Source organism: Monodelphis domestica, chromosome 4 (assembly GCF_027887165.1).
Source record: "Monodelphis domestica isolate mMonDom1 chromosome 4, mMonDom1.pri, whole genome shotgun sequence".
In the NCBI taxonomy this organism is placed as follows: domain Eukaryota; kingdom Metazoa; phylum Chordata; class Mammalia; order Didelphimorphia; family Didelphidae; genus Monodelphis; species Monodelphis domestica.
Genome location: NC_077230.1, coordinates 163,444,405 through 163,457,720, shown reverse-complemented (window position 1 = coordinate 163,457,720; position 13,316 = coordinate 163,444,405). Strand labels below are relative to the sequence as shown.

The following is a 13,316-nucleotide window of genomic DNA, read 5'->3' as shown; positions in this document are numbered from 1 at the left end:
GAGTTAAATGATTTGCACAGCAGCACATGGTGAGGAAGTGTCAGTGGCCAGATTTAGATCCAAGTCCTCCCAACTCTAAACCATCCATTGTGCCATCTAGCTTCCCCTCAACATTAATAAAGGACTTCATTATCTATTTTTAGCCTACCTTTCCTGACTTCTTTTCTATTATTCACCTTTATGTAGTCTATGTATCCATCAAACTAGATTTGTTTGATCTTGAATTCAGCATGCCATCTCTGATTTCTGTACCTTTCCCCTATCCCTGAAATCCACATAATCTTTTCCTCAGTTTTCTAGAGGCACCATCTTCTTTTAAAGCTTAGCTCACATATCTCTTCTAAGCAGGACCTACTTTGGATTTTTTAATTGGATAAATAACTTATAGTATAATTTGTTTCCTTTGTGGTCCATTATTTTATTTTGTGTATTAAAATATTATGCTGAGGGGTCCATAGATTTTACTAACTGCCAAAGAGTCTCCATGACATAAAATGTTAAGAATTCTTTTCCTAAAGGAAGCCTTTCCCAATCCATTTAGTGGTTCTTGCTCTTTGCCTCAAATGGTCTTGCATTTACTTATTTATTTACTTGTGTTCCCTAGTCAAATGTAATATAACCTTTATGGGGTCATGTGAAATGTAATGCAATATATGCCTCGTGGGTAGGGACAATTGTTCATCTTCCTCTTTGTATTTCTACTACTGAGGACAGTGACACACATCGTGGACACTCAAATTTTTGTTTGTGTTGGAGGCTTTTTTTAAAACTCTTACTTTCCATCTCAGAATCAATGCTATGTATTGGTTCCAAGGCAGAAGAGCAGAAAGGGATGGGCAATGGGGATTAAATGACTTGCCCAGGATCACACCACTAGGAAGTGTCTGAGGTAAGATTTGAACCCAGGACCTCCTGTCTCTAGACCTGGCTGTCAATACACTGAGCCACCTAGCTGCCCTGCCATTTGCTATTTCCTTCCGGTTCATTTTACAGATGAAGAACTGAGCCAAAAAAGGTTAAGTGACTTGCCCAGGGTCACATAGTAAGTATTTGAAATTAGATTGAACTCAGGAAGAGTCTGCAGTTCCTAACTGCCTATGTGTTGGAGCTTTTAACATGATTTCTTTAAGCTATATGATAGTCTCATTTCGTGATATGCTCCCATTTGGTACTGTTATTGTTATTACCATTCTTCTTTGCTGATTACCTTAGAGTCATTTTAGGAGACTAGTAGCTAACCAGCTGGAACTCAATTCCATTTTAAAGGCTTGGTAGAAAAGGAGGTGAAACCATGAGCTAAGCTGAGGTTTTGAGGTATCCGTAGATTATACATTTAATTTCCTCTTCTATTAGTGTGAAAAGCAAAGAATTGGCTTGAGATCTAAGTGTATGTAGGCTATTTTCTTCTAAGTTCAATAGTTTCTAAATAACCTAATTGTCTGCTACCAGTGAATATAAATTACTATCACTTATATTGATCATAAAGCCAAAACAGATGTTAGAATAGCTTGTGGTTTGATTTCTCCTTTGAACTGTAGCTATTGTTGCAATCAACAGACATTACTGGATATTGCTGGAGCCATAAAGATGATATGGTCAGACAGAAAAAGCCTGGATGAGACTTTGCAACTGACAATTCATAGAACCAAGGTCCTAAATCAGAGGCACTAGCACTTCAGCTATAGATTTGATTTTCAATTGACTGCTTAACTGGGAAGTTGAACATGACTGAAGAGCTCCAATATTGACCTCGGTGGTCATTAATCAGTCAAAGATTTAATGACTTTTTTTATTTGACCTTTCATCTGACACTCCAGAAAGATAGTAGTGGGGAGTATTCACAAAAGTCAAAACAATGTATGGAGGGAACAAGGACTGTTACTGATAAAATTTATTTATCTTTTACTATGAGGTATACTCTATCTTATCCTCAGTATTGATTTTGTAAAAAAAGAAAGAGAAACCTAAAATCAAGTTTTCTATTTTGCAGGTCTGATGGACCCTTTTACATCATTCTAACTTGTGTGAATGAGCACATGGAGCTTCTTCATCCATTTATTATCCTCCATCCAGTTTTATGTTCAAATGTCCTTGGGACAATTTGGCTTACATGAGTCTTTCCCTAAGCTTCATTTTTTGCTCTACTGCTTCTTGTGGTTTTATGATGCAAAACTCTAACAATTAGTCATCTGAGAGATATTTGACCAGCAAGAAAGATGGACTGATCACTGAGCAAGTATAAGAGATTAATAGATCAACTATGTGCTCCATTGGCATTCAAGCAGTGTCAAGAGATCTTGAGGAACTTGTCCATGCCCCAAATCTACCATGTGGGGTGAATTCTCTGGGAAAAGTTTATTGGAGAAGAGGAACAAGAGTAGCACAAGATGGGAAAACATTGATAAATTGCAAGCTTCATCATTTGAAGGACAAGACCACAGATCCATCAAAGTCTCAAAGTAATATATTAATCAGAATCTCATCTTTTCATCTAATATATCTGTGAAGTCACCTAAAGACAGTTGAGAAGATTATAAAAGTATGCTTATGGCACTGGTCTTCTGAGCATTTCAAAGACAAAACTTTCTATGTATTCATAGATACTCAAAGAGTTTTCCTTTGATTTTGTAATTCTGCTAGCCAGAATGGCGATTTGTAAGCATATGGAGCTGATAAGACCAATATTGATTTGATACTGTGAAAATCTATTCTCTGATTAGCATGTATAACTTATATGAAATAACTTCTGCTATTTGCAACAAAGACCAGCTAAGTTTTTTTTCATGAATTTTGTATTCTGCTATAGCAACAAATATTGATTAAATGTCTACTATATACAAAATGCTTGTTATGATAGACCCTATGGTACATAAACAAAAATAACTATCCACACTTCTCAAAAAACCTTCATTATATTTGATCAAAATTGGCTTTTGCCCCAATTCCAAAGGAAACTCTAACTTGTGATGTCTAAAAGAATACTCTGCAGATAGCAGATGCTTTATACATATGTGTAGATGGATATTGAGAGAAGATTTTTCAATGAAACTAGCTCATCAGTGGCAAGAACTCATGGGTATCATGATCAGCTGAAATAAAGACACCTTTAATCCCCAGGTCATGGGTTGGCAGCATCTGCAATGCTGGGAAAGAAGATGAATTCAGGAGACTTATTGTCTAATGGGTTTTGCCTCACTTCAATGGTCTGCTGCTCTTGAGCACATCATCTCAGCTCTTAATGTCCTCTTTGGTTTTGAAACTGCTTAGCTTCTTGACACCTAGAAATCCATCATTTGTAGGTTCTGCTTTGCTTTGGGGGGGTGGGGTGTCCTAGATTATAAATCAATAGAAGAACAATATATCCTTCCCCACAGCCAGAAGTAATGATTTCTACTTAATTTAAAGAGTTGGTAATTGTGCACATTGAAGGAAAGAGTTGTTAGTAGCACCAAGATTTCCTGGGCCCCAAACCAGCTATGCTCCTGTCATGGTATTATATAGATCATAACATTTTTAGAGTTTAAATGGACCTTAGAAATTATATGCGCCAAATCTTTCATTTTACGAATGAGGAGATTAGGCCCTTAGGGGTAACATCATTTATCTAAGATCACCTAGGCATTAAGTAGGAACACCAAGATTTGAACTCAAATCTCTGCTTATTATTGTACAACAGCACTAATTATATTTTTACTGAGGAAGATATCTCCAGAAGGTTTTTTTGTGTACCTATGAGAATTTTTATAGTTCTGAATTATTTTTAGGCACTCCTATTCAACATCCTCCACATTTTCCAGAAAATCTCCCTGTCTCAGGTGGGCCTGCAGTTATTAAATTTAAAGCCAAGCAATGAATTGACCATAGAAATGCCAAAGCAGAAATAAGGAAGGAGGAAGAAGGGGGGAAAGTGTTGCCAAATATAAATCAGGCTGTGGATGGTTCTTCCAATCATAGTGATAGGGTGGTACAAAGGGAGAGGGAACATGACATACCTATGGGAAGAAGAATGCTAGAAACCCTGTAATATGGGTACAAGATTGATTCTAGGCAATTTGCCAAGTGGGTAGGGTGCAGAGAGAAGTAGATGCAGATGGGAGAAGAAATCCTCCAAATTCCCAGCTTGCCATCTGGTACTTTCCAATGTTACTTTCTTGTTCTTGCTAACTAAGTGTTAAATTTTGTTGCATCTATGCTGCTGAAGGATGTCAACACTCTCTAAATTTGGCTTCTTGGAACAAAGTCCTGGTCACTCTGCTCTAGTTATGACTCTTGCTATAGGTTCTAGTTAATGCTAAAAAGATCCTCCTTTTATTCTTCTCCTTCCATTTGCCAATATCTTCTGTTCCTAAAAGTATAGGTCAAATGGTGATTTTATTTTGGAAATCCCATTCTGCTTACTTCACTCCCCAAATATAACAATTTGATTTAATGCTTTTTGATAAGACCTGTGACTTACAGTAACAGAGATCTGGGAACTACAGGTGAGGAATTTTTGAAATGACAAATAATTTATTTTTAGTATTGAGAAGGAAGAGCTGCAGGGACGTTGTTCATTGATTGTCCACAATCTTTGCTCAAGGATCCAATGTGGGATTCTGCAGCTTTTTCCTAGGATGTGCTTGTCAAACATGTTCTCTCCAGTCTTAAAAGATGGTAATCCCAGATGCTTTATGCTAGTGAAACGATCTGCTAGACATTTGATGATGGTCATTTTGTCGTCTATCAGAGACCATAAAAAGTGATGGATATTGAATCAGTTTTCTGTGCTGCCACTTGATGTAAGTCTAACATGGACTTAATAAATTTCTCAACTTCAGACTCAAGGCTAGAGCATCAAAGAGAATCTGCCCATTCACTTATCTCTGGTTTATTGATGTCATATAGTGAGTTATGTTTCCTTTTCCTGTGGAAATATAGGTACAGTTTCTCTGCTTGTTCTGTCTTTTCCTGACAACTTTTTCTGAAGAACTTTTAAAAGTTTTTTAATACTACATCATGCCAAGCAAAGTGAAGACCATGGGTTAAGTAAACATAGTTAGCATGCAGTGTTTCATTTATCAATTCATGGAAAGACTTTTCACCATCCAGAGCACACAATCTGTGCCAATGGAGAACGATTCCTCCTTTGCAACTTTTACTCTGAGTTTCCTGGGACACTGAAAATTTTGGTAACTTACTCAAAGTCATATGGTAGCTGTCAGATGTGGGACTTGAATCCAGGCCTTCCTAATTCTAATACTTCAAGTTACCTTCTCATGTTTATTAATATAGAAATCCTAACCAAAGGTTCTGTGAATACATAGAATAGCTAAAAACTCTCTTAGGCAATGGAAAGTCCACATAAAGGGCCTGGAAGTTAAATAAGGATTCAAGCTTTGGTAAATGGAAGAAATAGGTCCTATAGCATTTGTAATAATAATAATAATAGTTGTCATTTATGTATTTGTCATTTTTTTTGCTATTGATTCATTTCAATTATGTTCAATTCTTTGTGTCCCCATTTGGGGTTTTCTTGACAAAGATACTGGAGTGGTTTGCCATTTCCTTCTCCAGCTCTTTTTATAGATAAGGAAACTGAGGTAAACAGGATTAAATGACTTGCTCAAGGTCACACAGCTAGTAAGTGACTGAAGCCAGCCTTGAACTTGGGGAGAGGAGTCTTTCTGACTCCAGGTCCAGCACTCTATCCGCTGTAAAACTCAGCTGTTCCATTTGAAAGTTTACAAAATGCTTTATGAATATGATCTTATTTTTTCCTCACTATAACCCTGATGCGTAAAGATAGGTTCAATTATTATTATTTTAAACCCTTACCTTCCATCTTAGAATCAATACTATGTATTGGTTCTAAGACAGAAGAGTGATAAGGGTTAGGCAATGGGGGTCAAGTGACTTGCCCAGGGTCACACAGCTAGGAAGTGGCTGAGGTCAGATTTGAATTCAGGACCTCCCATCTCTGGGCTTGACTCTCAATCCACTGAGCCACCCAGCTGCCTCCTATTATTTTTATTTTTATAAATAAGGAAGTCAAGGTTGAAGGATGTTATGTAGTTTTTGACAGTCATACAGCTAATAAGAGGATGAAGCTGTATTTAAGTTTTGGTGTTCCTGACTCCTCGGTGTGCCAGCTAGTTGTCTCCTAAAGCAGGGTGTATAGAAGGGATGCTGAGATCAAACCCTTTGATACTTTCCTCTAGGAGAAATGCTGATGACATGCTTTCTGGGGCTTAGCTCCAGTCCTACAGTGAATGACAGCATGGGAAAGCAGAAAGATTACCTAAAGAATCAGGAAACTGTCAGGTTTTCCAGTCCCGTTTCAGGTCCTTCCTATCTGTAAAACCACATGCAAGGCAAATAACTTTTCAGAGGCTGTTTCCTTTTTTTGCAAAATCGGCGTCATCATAATACTTGTACTACCTACTCCACAAGGTGGTTGAGAAGTAAATTCTTTGTAAATCTTCAAGAGCTCCATAATAGGATTATTATCAGTGAGATGAATGGTGTACATGAAATATCTTTCTTAGGTAACAGATTATTTATTCCAAATTGGAACCAACCTTAGAAATCATTCTTTTGTTTTATGGGTAAAGAAACCAAAGTGGGATCCAGAAAGCAAGGATTCAGATCCACGTTCTCTGAGGCCAAATCTAATCATCTTTCCACTGTGCCACACCCCAGAATAAGAATCTGAGCTATTTTTAACCATGAAACCAAATCACCATTCAGAGCTTATTCATAAAATATAGAGAGAATAGTGAGGTGGCTCAGTGGATTCAGAGCCAGGCTTAGAGAAGGGAGGTCCTGGATTCAAATATGGCCTCAGGTACTTCTTAACAGTATGAATTCCTGAGCAATTTACTTAACCTCCATTGCCTAGCCTTTATTGCTCTTATGCCTTGGAACCCATACACAGTATTGATTCTAAGACAGAAGATAAGAGGTTTTGTTAAAGGCAAAAAATAAAATAAAATGATAGCCAAATATATAAACCCTCAATATAGTAATTATAAGTATATTATTAATTCATTATAAGTAATATAATTAATTATAAGTAATAAGGTAATAATCCTTCTGTTCACAGGCTATATGGTTTAGCAGGATGAGAGTCAGGGTGCTGTCATTTAACTGTACCCTAGGGTATGGCCAGAGGTGGGCATTCTGGTTCTGGATCTGTCTTTAACTAGCCTCCTCAAATTGGATTGATGTTGAGTAACCTCTGTGAGCCTCAGTTCCCTCCTCTGTAGAAGAAACAAGATACTTGCCCTTCTAACAAGACTACTGTGAAGAGAAAAAGAAATAATAGAGATGAGACTGAAAACTATGGAGCACTTTCTCCATTCATTTAATTGTTTGCTTAATTTATGTTCCTGCTCATGATTCTTCCATGCTGGGGCCAGCCTTAGAGGGGTGTGGGGTTTTGGGAAAATCACAGTATCAGGCTCCATGGACCTTTTCTTTCAAGGGAAATCTAGTAAGAAGCATCAGAGACAGAACTGAGCTGGAGCATCATCAAAGACAACAGGTGGGAAAAGGGTTAAAGAAAACAGTCAACATCACAAATATCACAAAAGGGCAACACAGTTTTTTTTTGGGGGGGGGGGGTAGGAAAGGATACAGATGGCAGTCAGCCAGCCTCAGTCTGCCCCATGTTGCCTTGGTGATGATGGAAGGAGGATGGGAGGGTTCAGGGCTGATGGTGAGTGAGAATGTGAGTTTTTGTTTCAACAAAAGGAAGTTATCCTACTTTCTTCTTCTCCCCTCCGGTTACTTTTCTGAGTGACTGCATAACTTCAGTCATCCAGTCCTAAAACAACTCTCTTAACTTCTTCTCCACCCAAAGCACAGGTCCAGGCCAACTGCTTAGATTTGCAACAAAATAAAAATGGTTCTCTGCATCTTCTGATGGCAAATTTCTTGGAAAATCAAATCTTAATAATGTTATCTAAGTAATTATGTACATTTTTAAAAAGAAATAGTTCTTTTTTCCCTCTGCTAGTTAAATAGTGTTTGGGTTTAATGACTTGAGGATTAGGGAAATTGAAAGTCACCTATAAATTTAGCCTTCAAAATAATGATCTTCTGGGTCCATCTCCAATTCTTTGGTCAATTACCAAACTCTGAGCAAGTTATCAGTACCATTTCCTCTATTCCCAGGACAAGAATGACCAGTACAAGTATACTTGTATTCAAATTAGCATGGTGGTCTTCATGCCTCATTAGGGATAGACAGGAATTGCTCTATTATTCTATAAATTTGGAATAGCTTGAGAAAATGTGATTGATTTCACCTCCCTTGGCTGACTTTAGAACTAAATTTGAAACTAAGGTAAGATAATTAAATAGAGAAGAAATAGATGTAGAAAGTCAATATTTCCCATTGTTATAGACATCTTTATTTACCTTTACATCACCAAACATGGCTGGAAGGTTATGTGTCTTTGTTCCTAAATCCAAATGGTAAAGGATGTCTTCATCCATAGAATCCAGATGAGGGTTTTTAACATGGACAAACCTATTTCTGAAAAAAAGAAAAAGAGAGAGAAAGTAAATGTAGAGGAAATCAGGGAATAAATCCCATACCAAAGAGAGTGACATTTAAATTGATATATGTCATAAAGTAAGATCACATTGGTTTTTCAACATAGTTTATATTTATGTTCTTCTCTCTCATGTGGGTCACAAACTTTGTTTTGGGATCAGATGATTTGCTAGGATTCCTTGGATATGACCTCCCAATATAAGAAATCTTAACTGATGTGGAAAAAGTCAGAAAGATGTTTTTTTTTTCATTTACTTTGTCAATAAATGCCATGATTTAAGGAACTATTATTCCTTATCCTATGACTAATTGTGGGCCACAAAATGTTCTGGCAGGAAAGGGCCATGAAAGCATATAACTAAGCTGAAACAAATGCATACGAAGAGTCTTACAGGTAAGAGAGAAAACTGGATTGGAAGGGCAAGAAAAGATGCTTCATGAGGCCTTTCCTGACTCTCCCCAAACTAGTAGTGCCTTCCCACAAAATCTCCTTACATTTTATATATACTTATCTTTTCTGACTAGACAGTAAGCTCCTTGAAGGTAAGCCTTATTTCTGCTTTTTCTGTTGTGTTCTTGGTTCTCATCAAAATGCCTGACACATCATAGATACTTAATGAATGCTAATCAAGCAATTAATAATAATTTATATAGTTCTTGAGAGATAAAAGAATAATGAGGAGAAACAAAGCCCCTCCCCACAAGTCTGTTTATCTTAAACAATTGGAACCATAAAAGAACAAAAAACAGGAGAAGGCTTAAAGAATGGAGAAAATTTTTTTAAAAATGCAAGGGCCAGATAAGGAGCATAAAAATGAAAAGGAGCAAATCTATTGACCTAGAAGCATCTTTCTAATAGAGATCAAGAGCTCTCGAGAGAGAGGGAAGTGTGTGTGTGTGTGTGTGTGTGTGTGTGTGTGTGTGTGTGTGTGTATAAAAGAGAGATAGAGAGGCACAGTGAGATTACAGAATTTACTAAAGAACCTGTCAACATGGAATCTAGAAGCCCCCAAACTTGTAGCCTAGATTTAGTGATTCCCCAGTTTATTTAGCTCAGAGGTGAAAGCCTCAAGTTTTGAGGATGTTCCTGTAAGAATCCACAATCCACTTCAGATGGGGAGTAAGCCCAAGCCAAAGTTGAATGACTCTTCTGGCCTCCAGAAGCCTCTTCCAGTATATCACACCGGTCTTCCAAGGATTGAACTCAGGACCTTTAGCTTGTGAGACTGATGCACTGCCTATAGTGCCAAAGAGTCATTCAGCTTTGACCTGGGCTTAGTCTCCATCTGAAGTGGTTTGTGGATTCTCACAGGAACATGCTCAAAACTTGAGGCTTTCACCTCTGAGCTAAATAAACTGGGGAATCACTAAATCTAGGCTACAAGTTTGGGGGCTTCTAGATTCCATGTTCACAAACCAAATGTCTGAATAGGAAATAATTCAAGTCCAGAAATAAGGAGTATTATTATAATATTTTCAACCAGAATGATTTTCAGATTATGCTATAAAATTCTTGATTTTACTACATAATCCAGTACTTCAAGAGCTCCTTCCAGATCAAATATTGACTTCAGAAAACAGCCTTCAAGTCTCTCCACCCTCCTTATCTGCTTTTACTTTGGCTATAGCCCAAACCAAACTTTCTTTCTAGTCCACCTGTCCATCTTGTCTTTTTCTTCTTTTTTTCTCTTGTCTTAGTATCAGTTCTTAGGAGTGTGGCAAGGACTAAAAACTCAAGGTTAAGTCTAGGGTCAAATATCTAGGCAATATCTGAGGCCAGATTTGAGACTAGGATGCCCCATCTGCAGGCTTGATGCTCTATCTAATCCATATGCTACCTCACTGCCCCCCACTTTGCCTTCTAATAACTGATTGCACATGGTGTTATTCCTGCCTCTTGAGCTAATCTTTCCCCATGCTTCCTGTAAGTCATAGTTTAAGTTCTGACTCATCACAGATGTTACCTGTTCTTTTTCCCCACTATTTATACCTAAACAAACACAAACCTCATATGACTCAATAATTCCATAGCTGCCTGCAGGGAGCAAAGCTGTCTGCTGGACTTTCCCAGCCTTGTTCTTCTCCTTCCACGAAGAGAAATCCATAAAGTCAATCACAAGATAAAAAGAGGGTGAAAGAAAAGAAATAAGGAAGAAAAGGAAGAAGACTGGCTAGTACACCATCAGGAGAGTCAGCTTCTGAAGTTGATTTGATAACTTTTTCTTGACATAAGGGGAAAATCTTCTCCCTGTCCTACTTATAACTGAAGTTTAAATCAAATAACATCTTCCACAGACAAACTTCCCAATATTTAGTATCTGCCCTTGGCTTCTGTGGAGAACTGTCCTGGCTAAGAAAGGAGAAAAGTCTATGAAATGAAGGTCTATTTGACTTGGCACCAAAGTCTCCAGCACACTTTGTGAGATTTTCTCTTTCCATTGGTTCACAGCCCCCATTCAGAAAACTTAGGGGGAAATCTCAAGATCCCCTCATATAAGGGAAGGAACTCCTCATCTATAGAGAAGGGAATGAGCACTGATTAAACATTATAAGGATGATATTAGAAAATAAGTATTGTTTTATTAGTTTAGAGTTAAGAAGTAGAGAAGCTGGCTTGAAAAAGAATTAGAGTTTGAAGCAGAGCTGAGAGTGTGTCAATTTCAAATGTTGACAGTTATAATCATTATTCTGTGTCAGCTACTCTCTCTGGGAGTGGCTGTGGGAGTTGGTCTCTGGAAGTTGGCAAAGTCACTCACACAGAGACTCTGTCTCAGGGCTAGAGGAGGTAACACCGTTGTCTCTCTCTGTCTGATTGAAAGACCTGAAGGAGCTTAGTGTTTTCCTTTCCCAACTTGGGAAAACTATTGACTATCTATCGTGGTTTTTAAAGATTGATTAAACTTTGAGAAGATCAAAGAAGAACCTGGCCTTTGGTTTGGACTCTGAGTCTGTTAAGGCTCAGAGTCTTAATATGATTCTGGTTGAGAATCAACCAGCTAGCCTTTGTTATTTTATAACTGGAAGGCAAAGTTAAGAATTATAAGGGTAATAGTGGTAGTTTTATTTAGAATAGTATAAATTTGAGTTAGTCAGATCAGGGAGGATTAGTGTAGCCTGTGAAACACAGAAGTTGTTTTTTTGCAGAATGAGGGAGTTTATTTGAATGGATTTAGAATCTCTTAGAATTAGAAATCCCTTTTGTCCTTATATATTTCAATAAATATTTTATTTTTTATAATAAGAGTCTCTTTAGCATCCTTGCACCTGGCCCTGAAGGGAAGTTCACATTTGAGCTTCACTTCACTTTATCACTGAAGATACTTTTGATTACATATATCAAAAGTATCTGAATAGTTTTGAACCTGTATTGTCATAGTTTTCCCATCTATTTTTATAACTCTAAATTATTATTTTTATAACACCAACTATGTTCTAGGCACTGTGCTAAGCATTTTATAAATATTATCTCGTGCAATACTCCTAACAATCCTGGGAGGCAAGTACATTATTGTCATCTTTATTTTACAAATGAGGAAACTGAGGCAGATAAAGGTTAAGTGACTTGCTCAGAGTCATACAGCTAATAAGCATCTGAGGCCATAGTCCCCTGTCTCTTTTAGATATGTATGTGTGAAAATGGGGGGAGGGCTGTATTCTCCGCCATATCTTATTGATCTTGTTTCTCAGATTGAGCCAGAGTGAGTCTCTGAAGAGCTTCCCAATCTTTTGCTGCCGTCAACTCAGTGAAAAATAAAGGAAAAAATTATTTCTAAATCCTTCTCTCCTTCACTGGTTACCTTTGACTGACCTCTCTTTACAGGTCCTTCTTCTGTAGCCTCATCCATCACTATGCATAATCTTAGATACTCTTTATTTTTCCCAATTACTCAAATAGGAAAAAAAGTAAAACTATAAGTACCCCACTACTTGCTATATAAGCAACTTTGGGACCTACTATTGTTTTCTGTAAAGACTCATATCAGAAAGGAAAAAGAGATGACTCATAGCTACTGCTGACCTCACCCTGGATTCCCATTACTTTTCTGCCCTGCTCTTCAATTATTTGGAATTCTTTTAACCAACTGCCACTATCATGCCTAGTCATGATGGGTACTCCCTTTCTATCCTGACTCAAGTTTGGAAAATTCTCCTTCCTCAGTTCATTCAACACAACATTTTGGAATTTAAAAAATTTATTCAAGAATAAAGCTAAAGGAAAACCAACAAACAAAATTCTAGAAAGGAGGAAATTTCCAAGTTACAGATTTCTGATCCCATCTTTAATGTTGTCAAAAATTGGCCTGGCTAACAACTTTAAGGGGTTTCCCCCCTTTTTTGTTCCTAGACTCAAGTCCTTCTAAGGAGTCCTTTCCTAAGACTTTTCAGACTTTCAGAAGTGCTTATTCTCCTGTGGCTTCAACTTTCCCTTCAGGGGATGTATTGGAATCTAATCTCTGGTTGGGTTTCCCCAGTGAGGTAGTAATATAGACTAGCAATTGGTTAATGTAGAGAAAGGCATCATTTTATAGATTGCATTAGCATATCAGAACACTGTCCTCTGGTATTCAAGCACCACCCAGTTAGGGGGGAGGGGCTATTCATTTCCTTTCCTGAGGGGCAAAAAGTAATTTTCTCACAGTATTTCTTTTCCAAACTATATAAATGTATACATTCCTTCCATCTGCTCCTTTTTGTAAAATTCAGATTTTCTCATTCCCAAGGATTGCTTTCTTGAACTGAAGGTTTTTTTTTTTAACTTTTTAAAGAATAAAAAACC

At 37.4% G+C, this 13,316-nt stretch overlaps 1 protein-coding gene across 1 annotated transcript in view; it reads right to left on the bottom strand.

The window, feature by feature from the left end:
* Positions 1-13,316, bottom strand: part of UPP2 (uridine phosphorylase 2) — a 51,552-nt gene that overhangs the window by 33,902 nt on the left and 4,334 nt on the right. The window contains exon 2 of the mRNA XM_001373582.3: positions 8,401-8,518. Within this exon, the coding sequence (XP_001373619.2) occupies positions 8,401-8,518 (118 nt within the window). The remainder of the gene's footprint in view (positions 1-8,400; positions 8,519-13,316) is intronic.